General features: G+C 42.3%; 1 protein-coding gene across 3 annotated transcripts in view; it reads left to right on the plus strand.

Annotated features, from left to right (window-relative positions):
* PARVA (parvin alpha) overlaps positions 1 to 11,881 on the plus strand; it is a 63,472-nt gene that overhangs the window by 46,220 nt on the left and 5,371 nt on the right. For all 3 annotated transcript variants that reach the window (XM_050974803.1, XM_009099558.4, XM_018924645.3), the window contains exons 7-12: positions 3,532 to 3,590; positions 4,423 to 4,442; positions 5,632 to 5,693; positions 6,374 to 6,442; positions 7,677 to 7,778; positions 8,563 to 8,635. In XM_050974803.1, coding sequence (XP_050830760.1) covers positions 3,532 to 3,590; positions 4,423 to 4,442; positions 5,632 to 5,693; positions 6,374 to 6,442; positions 7,677 to 7,778; positions 8,563 to 8,635 — 385 coding nt within the window. The remainder of the gene's footprint in view (positions 1 to 3,531; positions 3,591 to 4,422; positions 4,443 to 5,631; positions 5,694 to 6,373; positions 6,443 to 7,676; positions 7,779 to 8,562; positions 8,636 to 11,881) is intronic.

Genomic DNA, 11,881 nt, shown 5'->3' on the forward strand with positions numbered 1-11,881 from the left:
ACAAAAAATGTGCTCGTGTCCAGCAGGTAATCAGCCCAGTTCTTAGGAAAGCTTATTTCCTTTGGCTGTTTTGTACAAAAGCTGTTTGCAATGAGAGTGATATGAAATCTGGGTTTAAGCTGATTTAGGAAAAAATGTGATAGTTGGACCTTTTGTAGCTACTCTATTATTTTCTTTTCCTGCCATAACAGTAGAATAAATAACTTTGAACAAAGCCCAGGCTTTGTTTGATCCTATCTACTGAAATGACTGAGAGCTTTTTTGGAGAGCTGGGTCTTGTCATCATTTTGCCTCTTCTTAAAAATTATGTATTTCTACCATCCAGGGATGGTTAGATGACAGATTGTTTGTGTCCAAGAGATGGAAATCAGACTGTAAGAATGCATTGGCAGAGCAGCCAGAATGGCTTCAGCATGTTCTGGGACAGCAGTTCTGGGGTGCATAAACCACTCTTAGGCAGAGCTAGGAAATGATTGGGATGAGATGAGTGTGTAAATCACAGCCTTAATCAGAGATCCTTGCTGCCACTGCCTGGGAAGGGCTGAAATGGTTTGGAGCAGCACTGCCTCCAGGCTCCACTGAAGTCTTCTCTGGACCCCTGACAAATGGATTTGTTCTTTCCTGCTCCAGAATAATTCTGCATTTCACTTTGTGGGGGGGCAGTTATCAAAAATGGTCCTCCAGGTGAAATGAGTTGTAACAAGACACAGGCAAAAAGCCATCCAAATAATGGGAAGATTTTCAGACTGGGACTTTGTGGGGGAAATTAAGCAGTTGGCCCTCAGTTACACAGAAATGCTGACACAAAGGAGATAAGAAGAGATCTTTTCTATTTCCAGATGTACTACCCCAGTTTCAGATTTTTTTATTTTATTTTTTTGTTCTAGAGAGTTGCCAATTTTAAATGATAAGTGATTAGGAATATCTTCAGGGCCTTCTGTGAAGTCTTTCAGCTGTGAGGGAAGAAAATGCCAAGCCTGTTCATTAATGTCTTCTGTCCTCCCTGGAATGCATGTCCAGCTTTTCTTTTTAATGGGGAATTTTAATTCCTGCCTCTTTTCTCAGGAACTGTCAAGCAGTTGATTTTTACAGTTTGTTGTTTCAATTTTAGCCACTGCTGCCTTTAAGGAACATGCTGGATAATCTTCCAGTCCTCAGCAGCACCTCTCTGTGTGGAATGTTGTGTCACTTTCTGGTGTAAGACAAAGCTCACAATAGCTGATGTCAGTGCTGGGCTCAGTTTTGAGTGAAGAGTTTTTAAAGAGCAGGAGATGATGAGAAGCAGCTTTCAGGGAAGGTGTTTCAAGGTCCATTCCATTGGGAATTCACCAGTCTTTTTACAAATCAAAAGTGGAGGAAAGTCTGTCTTGGCATGTGCTGGTGGAATGAGTGCCCAGGGATGCACCTTGCATTTGGGCAGTGTGGGAATCCCAGCAGTGTTAGTGGTCAGGTGCCAGACACAAACCAAGGGCTTGGGATCATTTTGGTTTGGGTTTTTTTGGTTTGTTTTTGTTGTTATTGTCAACAACAAGAGAAGGGTGCAGATTTTTTTATTTCAATATATTAGCTGAAGTTTATCAAAAAAGGAGATATTTTTAATATCAGTGCTGGAGTACATTTCAGGCAGTTTTTGTGTGCATGCAGAGAGAAGGTGTAGAGCATTAGAAACCTTTTCCTGTTCCCATATTCCCAGTCTGATCACTGAAAACTAGAGATGGCATTGCTGTGGTGCTCAGCCCCTGTGGGAGATGAGAGCAGCAGGGCTCTTGCTGCATGAGGCATCAGTGGCATGTCAGAGTCATCATGAGGAGGAAATAAAAGTTTCCTTTCACCCTGCAGCAAAGGGGAAAATAAACAACAATACCAAACAGTGGAATTCCAAGTTGTGCTGGCATGAGCTAGATTGTGAGTTGGAGTTTCAGCTAGTATTGGGGACAGCACTCCCTGTGTCTGCACCAGCTGGGAGTGGGGTAGCCCTAAATTATGTCATTCCTCTTCAGACTTTGGTAGGAATGCCTCTGCAGCTGGCCTGTGCCCCCTCTTCCACAGTGGAGCACCCTGGGCTCCCCTCTGTCCTTTAAGTGCTCCAAGGTCCTGCCCGAATGCATTTTTCACCATGTGCAAGATATTTAAAAACTGGACTTTTAAAAAGGTCATGGAAACCCCCTGAAACTGTCATCTAGCTGCAGGACAGTTCACATACTCCAAGTGCCAGTCTGGAGTGACACAGAGGGCTGTGTTCAGCTTTTCTTGCAGAAATAAATGTATTCCTTGATATATTTTAGTAATACAGTGTAGAAAGAAAAGTATATCAAGAAAAGTATATTTTAGAAATATTACTGAAAGATAGAAATATTAGATTAGATAGAAAATTTAGAAATATTTTAGAAAAGTATATCAAGAAAAGTATATTTTAGTAATGGAAGGAATAGACAAGCCTGGCCCAGTCCTCAGCACATGACACACTGAGGACTGCCTCAGGTAGGGATGTGCTCTCTCCTCCAAGGAAGGGAAAAGCAGCAGCCCCAGTTCAGCTGCCATGAAGGACTTTTCTAAAAGGTTATTCTCCTTTTCCCTTTTCCACACAGAAGATGAGTCTAGGACCAGCATAAATCTATTTTTCTCGTTTCCTTGTATGACAGGGAGTGAAGAGTCATGAGCAATTGCCTGGTGTCTAGACTTGAAATGGAGTTGTCAGCATTGGCCTGACTTGTCTCTGTGTACTGCAGATTTTTGGTAATACCAGCACACAGGATTGACAGAGAGAACACAAAGAGAGGCAAAACATATGTGTGGTATTTACAGCAGCCCCAGATGAGTGTGATCAGCAGACTGAAACAATGTCAGACTCTCCAAGTGCTGCATTTTGCAGCTGACTCAAGCAGCAGTGATTGGAGTTGGCTTCTGCCACCTTGGGCACAGCCTCTGGCAAAGGCTCCTCAGCACCAGCTCCCATCAGAGTCACTGCTGGGCCAGGATGGCAGTGGGGATGGAAGCTCCATTTTGGTTTTTGTCAGAAGCCAATGGAGCTGTTTGTCTGCAGAGAAAGGAAACACTGAGACAAAAAGAAAAAATAAAACCAATAGTACGAACTGGGCCAAAAGAACAAATAGCCTGGGAGCAAGGTTTTTGCAAAAGAGAAGCATGGGCACCATCTGCCAAGCTGTTCATTGAAATACAGGCTAAATTCAGCTCACCTAGACCTATCTCCACTGAAATACTTACATATGTGTTTGGGTGTTTCAAATGTCTCACTGAATTGGGGCCTTCAAAAGAAAAGTGAATTGAGAACAATGGAGAAAGGAAAAGAAATACTTCCTTCTGCAGGTGGAGTTTCAGGTTTCTTGTTAATGCATAAAAGAGTTCTCTGAAATATTTGCAAGGTAAAATATTATATTACTGAAAATTTGTGTGAGAAAAGTTCTTATTCTGCAGGTTTCTTATCTAATTATGTTTGTGAATCACAAATTTTTACTGTATCCTAAGCATTAAATTTTAGTGAGAAAAATGTCTCTTTTTTCCTTTTTGCAGAAACGAGAAGGAATCCTCCAGTCTCGACAAATCCAAGAGGAAATAACTGGTAACACTGAGTATGTCAACACCACGTTTGCCAGCAGTTCAGTAATTGGACACAGATGTGTCTCAGAAATTCAAACATTTGCTGATATTTAGCTTTCAGAATTGGGGTTCCAGGGAAGATGATGCATCAGCCAGTGACTGTATTTTAGCCTTTTCAGGAGCTGCAGACAAGCATCTAGAAATGCAAAAGGGGGAGGAAATAGAGAGGTGGGGAGCTAAAAGCAGGGCTTTAGGTGTGTAAAATGGTGGTAGTAAGCCTTGTATGTGCCATCTCACTGAACATTTCAGAACAGAAAAGCTGTTCCAAACCAAAAGGGACCAGTAGTAGAATATTCAGGTTTCTAATTGAATGGAGGGGAGCTGCACTACTGACTTATTATTAATCTGTATGGATTTATGTGTGATATTTATATGAAGGATCCACTGGAGCAAAGTCCTGCAGTTCTTAAGAGCCCAGCCCAAGCCTTGTTTGGGCTGGATTTCTGTTGGGGTTGGTGTGCTAGATGCATCTTCAAAGCAGAGGGAAAAGTTTTCTCAAAATGAGCATGCAAAAGCCTTCTTAACTCAGGCAGGGTGTGCTGATCTGGTTCAAAGTAGGGAGTATGGGATCTGGCCCCCTGTGAGACATTGGTGGAGACAGGAGATATTGTGCTGATAGACTCCAGACCAACCCTGGAGAAACTTGGTGAAGTTATTCCCAAAATTCTCCTAATTCCATGGATCTACTCCATTATTCACCAAGCTGAGGATCTTACCCTGTATGCTGGGTTTTGTTGCAGCACAAATATCTGCAGGTGAATTATATGTAACTGTCTTGTTCTTTTCCTTTTTTTTCCCCCACAGGGCATTATCAGGAAGGCATGGTAAGTTCATTTGATTATTGTCTCATTTCTTGAGGCAGCCAGAGGGTACATGGGTCCTGCAGTGGGTGGTCACTTTGATCAAGTGGCAAGAAAGGAGAGGATTTCAAGTTGCCCTGGCAAATATGCACGACAGGCTGTTGTGGCAGTTAACAAAAGGGGGGAAAACCCCATTAAAATCACTCTGACCATCTTTAAAACACTTTTCATTGCTTTTCAGCACATGTTAATCTGCATAGGCTTTGTGGTTTAACCTCCAGAACATTGCTGCAGTGGTATTAATGGTCCTGAGTTCCCAGCATAATGGGAAGTGGTGTCTTATCATCAGCCAGCTGGTGAATGTTGATATTCTACATCCACTACCTTCTTATACTTCAAAGATGTTGAGTCATTATTCAGCAGGGCCTGTGCCTTGTGTCTCCCTGCCAGGATTGAGGCTGGCCAATACAAAACACTCCCCTGAGTCTTGCTTGGTGTAAAGTCTGCCTTCACAAATGCCTTTGCACCTGCTCTAGCTTTTGGGGTTTTTCTTAAATTGAGGAGTAGGAATGTTTGTTGAGTCATTTGCTGTTATTCACGTGGTTGTTGAAACACAAATTGCTCAGAAAAGGCTCTGGTGCCTTTTGATACATTTTCCTGTTTTCTTCAGAGGGTGACTGCAGTAGCACTCCAGTCATGCTACCTTAGGTTGGCTGTGCTGCTGGCAGTGTCCTAAACTGTCTCTGGGAATGGCCAAAAACATCTGTACAAAGGATTGTATTGCAGATGTTTAATCACAAACCTGCTTGAGATGCTTAATGATGCAGTCAGTGGCCCTTGGGGAAAATCCTCCTCTGTGGATACAGTGACTAATGTAAACTCATCTTCTCCTGCAGAAAATGATTGGGTTACTTGGCTGTTTAAGATCTCATGCATAAAGGTGCCATTCTTGGCTCATTTTTGAGAAACAGGGTCTTTAGGAGATCCAGATCCTACCTGAAAATGATGTTTTTTTGTGAATAATAGAGATTAAGTTTCTAGCAGCTCGCAGCAAGAGAGGAGTGTGCAAACTCCTTGGTACTTGGAATACAGAGGCTGTATTGAACCCTTTTGCTGGCTGTGTTGGCTCAGATGAATGTGTGTCTCAGGAAGAGTTTATTCTGCACTGGAACTGCTGCTGCTCAGTATAGTAATGGCCCTGAATGTTTTTCAGAAAGAGATGCATTCGACACCTTGTTTGACCACGCCCCAGACAAGCTCAATGTGGTGAAAAAGGTTGGAAGGTTTTTTATTTCTGAAATACCTAATGTGTTCCTGTGCATGCTGGTGTGTGTCAGATGGTGTGGCTGTGGTGTGTGTGGATATAATGTAGAATGGCATGCTTTGCATACATTAGATACAATTGAGCTTTATGCTTAAATACACAAAGTCATTGTTATAATCTTAGTTTTTATTTAGTGCTTAGCAGCACGAACTTGACTTTGGAGCATGGAACAACATACAGTTATCAAAGTTTCCATCAGGAAAGTTCTCACAAAGTGTGTGCTGAGTAGAACCCAACTGGTGCATTGACTGTACTGATGCCAACAAGATATCCAGTTTACAGCTGCCAGAGGTCTGACCCTAGAGTATTTTGGCTGCTGTCAGATTTGAGTGGAGTCCAATTACACACTTCTCCTTAGTTTGCTAAAAATTTGGGGGGGTTCTATTTTTTAACAGTGTATTTTTATATTTATATAAATATATATACACCACATTCATTTTAGTTCTGTTCTTCATTCTTGTAAAAAACAATTTTAAAACAATTTTTAATGTCACATTTCAGTTTCAAAATTTGGAGATTTTGTTGCAGTCTCTTCACTCACACAGATTCTTTTCTGAGTGGAGTTCATACTGCTGGTGTTGAGCTGCTGCCCTGCTGAATAGGCCTTCACTGCAGTGTTTTCATATTTCAGACTCTCATCACCTTTGTCAACAAGCATCTGAATAAACTGAATTTAGAGGTGACTGAACTGGATACACAGGTAGGATTTTACAGCCTTTCTTAGAGGAGAGAGGTAGTTGCACCATGTTATGCACTGTGCCCTCAGCTTTGTCCAGAAATCACTGAATTATTATTGAATGAGCTCCAAGATGCTATTTCAGCAGGAAACCCTTCATTTCTAAATATGTACAAAGAAGACCCTCACCAATCAAGCATCTAAAACAGTTTTGTGCCTCCATTGGCATAAAAATTCATTACCAAATGCTGCCTTCTGGGTGCTGCCAGGTGCTGCAAGGAGGCCCTGCTTGTTTGGGTCAGGAAGGGCTTATGTGCTCTTGGTGAGCAGTTGTTTCCTGCCTACCTTTGCACAAGCCCGTGGGATCACAGAGCCTCCATTCAGGGGAATCCAGGGATTCTCCAGGGCAAGGCTGCTCAAGTGTTCAGGCAGCTCCACAGCTGGGCTGCAGGCTTGATTGCACCACAGCAGTAATGTGCTGCACGCTCTTCTGCCGTGTTCTCAGCTGCTAAATTGGCTGAAAAGAAGCTAAAAGAAAAGCTTAATCCTGCTGTATTGATACTCCCCATGTGAACAATTGCAGCAGTTAGCATAAGACAATTACGGGGTCAGGCAGGAAGGGATGGGATCTGCACTATCAAAAAACCCCAGGTGTCTTCAGGCCAGGCTTTATTTTATGTCTTGGCTCATGTTATGAAGAATCTCTGCTTTATTTACACACCTACCAAGCTGATAGAGATTTTTCAAAGGTAAAATTAAGATTTGGATGGAAGTCGTGTGTAAAGGCTTTCAAAAGGGCATTCCCTATTTCTGCTCATTGCATCATTTACCCTGGGGGAGAGCATTCAAATGTACCTAGAAACTCCTTTAGCATCTATCTGAAACAGCATTCCCTGAAATGAGAGGGTGTATTTCCATCAGCTGAAAGAAAATCACCTGCCTCAGGAAGGTGATGGTTGCTAGACTCATAGACCCGATGCCACTGGGGCAGGAGGGAGAGGCCTGTGACAAAACCACAGGGACATGGAATGGTTTGGGTCAGAGGGGACCTTAAAGATCATCCAGATCCACCCCCCCTGCAGAGACACCTCCACCAGACCAGGCTGCTCAGAGCCCCTTCCAGCCTTGGTCAGTTCCAGGGCTGGGCATCACTTCCCTGGGCAATCCTGTTCAGGACTCCGTTGTCAGATAAGAAAAGCAGTGAACTGTTTTTCAGGAAATGTACTGAGAAGTGGTTTTTTGGGTTTTTTTTTCCCAGTTTGCAGATGGAGTGTACTTAGTCCTGCTAATGGGTCTCCTGGAAGGCTATTTTGTTCCCCTGCACAGCTTTTTCTTGACTCCTGATAGTTTTGAACAAAAGGTAACTAGATTTCATTTTTCTGTTAAAAACAAACATAGAAATATCTAGTTGTAGAAGGACAGCACAAACTTTTGTGCATGAGTTTGATGCTGATAGCTGAAATCCAGAAAGGACTGTACTGCTAACCATTTCCAAGTATTTTAAAAAATCAGTATTAATACATAGCTGGAATAAAACAGAAAATGATATTAATGATGGGGTGGTTAGCGAGTATTAACAGATTTTGGCAGCCATTGTGTGGGGCTGTCATTGTACAAGACCTACTGCTCATTAACATATATAGGATTACACACAGGCACTGATGATGGAATTGATTTTTTTGTGTGTGTCCAAAATCCAAGAATTTGATGTTGGAAAGGTTTAATGGGTTTTGGAAGCATAGAGGCATATATGTACAGTGTGTCAATGTAAGACCAGCATTACATCAGTGTCTGTAGCTATCCAGGCAATTCATCTGTCTGTTCAAGACAAGAGCACTTCAGGGGCCATCCTGTTCCAGTTTTTGGACTTGTAGGAAGTGGGCTGTGCTTACTTGTAAGGAATTGTATTAAGGGTTGTGTTAGTTCATGTTAACTTTCAATCACCTTTATCTTTCTGCAACCACCATCACCCAGAAACAGCAAAACAATGGATTGTCTGGATCCCAAAGACCTGAGAGAGCTCCTACAGAGCCCTGGCTATTTTTTCCTTCTGAATATCTGGGTCTGCAACTTTAAATATATCTTGTCTTGACCATTTGCAGTGTAGAGTTCACAAGAGTTTGTTGCCTTTGTTGTATTGCCAGGTGGTCAATGTATCCTTTGCATTTGAGCTGATGCAGGATGGTGGATTGGAAAAACCAAAGCCAAGACCAGAAGGTACCTGTTCTATCTTTTTTGTATCTCCTTCAAAATTTGTGTTGGCCCCACATCTTACAAGGTTACAGTGTGGCCAAGGGAAGGCAAAGTTAATCCAACAGCAAAAGGGAAGGTACATTTTGTAGTGCTCAAGGAACTCTGCATTTTAAACGCACTTTTTCAAAGGTTGCAATGCTTCCTTTCCTCATTGGCCAAACATATGCAGTAACACTCCAATATTCCCTGGAAGAAAGAGAACACAGTTGGGATTGGTGTCACTGGCAGATGTCAGTTGCTCCATTTCCCTCCATCTCCCATTTTCACACTAAACCTTGAGTATTCCAGTAATTTGTAAGATTTTCACAAACGAAGGAGTTGGTGTGGAAGAAGAATTGCAAATGTTCACAAAGGTCCTGCCTTTGAATGCAGGACCTAATCATGCATATTTAAATTAGATGTAGAGCTAGGGACTGACAGTAGAATGTGCTTCAGGGAAGATAAAGGTTTTGCTGCTGACTTTAGGAGCATTGGGATTCCACTCCTCTTTGTTCATGCACATGCAGTGTTCAAATCCAGCTTTTCAGGCTGGAGACAGAGCCCTTGGGTCACCAGGGTAATGGGTATTTCTTGTAGCTCCTCCTGTGAGGAGTTGCCACTTCTTTCCATGCAGGAGCTGGGCATGCAGCTTCTCTTCCCCTCTTCCCACCAGGAATGATATCTGGGCTCCTGCTGGTTGCCTGCCACAATAACCAACATAGCTGTGTCTTTTCAAGACCAATTTCAGACTCACATTCTGTGGTGCTCACAGTCTTTTCCTGCACAGAATCACAGAATTTCTAGGTTGGAAGAGACCTTTAAGATCATCGAGTCCAACCCACGCTCCAACACCTCAAGTAGAACATGGCACCAAGCGCCACATCCAGTCCTTTTTTAAACACATCGAGGGATGGTGACTCCACCACCTCCCTGGGCAGATGATTCCAGTATTTGACCACTCTTTCTGTGAAAAACTTCCTCCTTAATTCTAGCCTGTATCTCCCTTGGCACAGCTTGAGACTGTGTGCTCTTGTTCTGTCTGTTGTTGCCCGGAGAAAGAGACCGACCCCAGCTCACCACAGCCACCCTTCAGGAAGGTGAAGAGAGTGATAAGGTCACCTCTGAGTCTCCTTTTCTCCAGGCTGAACAACCCCAGCTCCCTCAGTCCTTCTTCACACAGCTTGTGTTCCCAGCCCCTCACCAGCCTCGCTGCTCTCCTTTGGACACGCTCAAGCAATATTGGATTGTCATTCCCTGAGGAGCTGACATCAGCTCATGTCAGAGTGCTGCTTCTAACAGTCAGAACTCTTGGGAGATTCAGGCACTGTTGCTGAATCAGGTTCTGCTCCATTCAGGGTTTTTTCCATCCCCCCCCAACTTCCAGGTTATAACAGCCACAGAAGCACACTCAGTAATGCATCTCAGGGTCGAGCCTGTGCATTAAATCTGGACCTACCCAGCCTGGTTTTTTTACTTCTATTGCCTGCTTGAACTCTTTTCCACAGTCATGCTTAGCAGTACCACTGGTGAGTGTATCACAAGCCTTTATGTCTAAAATAGTCAAAGTGAGAATGGGGAAACAGTGAAATCGAGGGATCCAAGTAAAACACAGAGTATCTGTGATCCCTTACTCCCCATGGATGGTTTAAAATTCTTATGGCATTTAATTTTTCAGGTATTTATTGCTCTAGGGGACAGCTAATTTTTCCAGTATAAATCAAGCCATAAGGATATTTCAGCATATATAAGACATTTCTTGTGCAATTATTGAAATGCTTAATATGAAACTTCCTGCCCAAAGTGAATGGAAAAACACATCTGTTTTATGTGTTGTTACATTGGGCACAATGCCCATACTTAAAATTTCCAGTGAGCAAAAGAGCATTGAAAAGGATCTTACCCTAAATGTGTACACTAAATACTCTTTGAATTCCTGCACTGTTTCTTTGAGGTCCTTGAGGAAAAATATGCTGAAAAGTGCTTTAGAATATGAAAAACATATTTAGTGGAAAAAAAAAGAATGCAGTTAAATAAATGAGTATGAAAACCAATGATTTTTATGGGGTCAACAGTTTATTTGGGTTATTTGCAATATAATCAAAAAGGTCTTAAAAAGCTTTCTGTGACCTTTTACTTTAAAGATGGCTGGAACATTAATCTGCTGAATCTATAACAAATTCATTTGCAGTTTGAGCATTTTCAGAGCTCCTTGCAACGTGTACATCAAAGCCAAAGTCAAGTTTCTCTTTTAGAAACTTGCAACCAGTAGAATGTTACATGTGTTGGTCAAGCCCATGTAGCAAGGGAAATAACCCATCTTTCTCTGGGAACGTGCTTCTTTTACTTTGAGCCCTTCTGGGGGGTTTTGTGGTGGTGGTGGTGGTATCTTTTTTGTGGTGGTGTCTTTGCAAAGACCTTACAAAGTTACTTCTTTAATAATACAAGTTCTGTATTTGGAAAAAAAAGCAATTCTGCACCTTGCTGCTGGCCTGGAAGAGGAAACTTGCAGTGTTGCATGCAAACAGTATTGCAGATTGCAGGGGGATGTTGTGGGGGCAATGCACCCTTCCTGCAGCTTTTGGCATTTCCTCTTCATTTTATACCAAGCATTTTTCATCTGATTTATAGAGAGCCACAAACCCATGCTGGCTCTGGTTACATGCCCAAGGCCCAGAATAAAATCTAGCCTTGAGTGTTTCCACCCTTTGTCCATGGATGTAAATTCAATATCTTTTGCTGGCACACTTTAGGGCACCAGGCATAGGTTTGCTTGGATTGATTCTTTAAATTGTGATCCCCTGCACATTCTGTGAGAAACATCAGTGCAGAGAAATATAATGGCTAAACTCTGGTGACTACAATCCACCATTTCCTGAGCTTACTTGGAGGTTTTGGCCAATTCCAAGAAGCACAGTTAGGAATTTGAGTTCCTGTGCATCCAGCAGAAAGAGATGGGACAATTCTGATTCCACTCTGCTCTTTCTGACTCCCTGTTTGAGATTGACTAAAGCACTGGTGTAGACTGCAGCAGTAGTACTTGTCAGTTTGTTTTATAGATTTCTTGTGAAATAATATTGACTTTCTCAAGAACTTCTCTTTGAAACAGAAGGTATTCATTAGCTTTTTGTTTCATATAAACCCTTTCCTTTAGATGTTGAGTTTCTGAGGACTGATTCAGCCATGAATGTCAGCTAACTCCAAGAATTTTCAGATGTTTGTTCAAGGAGCCCT

This window comes from Serinus canaria, chromosome 5 (genome assembly GCF_022539315.1).
Source record: "Serinus canaria isolate serCan28SL12 chromosome 5, serCan2020, whole genome shotgun sequence".
Taxonomy (NCBI): Eukaryota; Metazoa; Chordata; class Aves; order Passeriformes; family Fringillidae; genus Serinus; species Serinus canaria.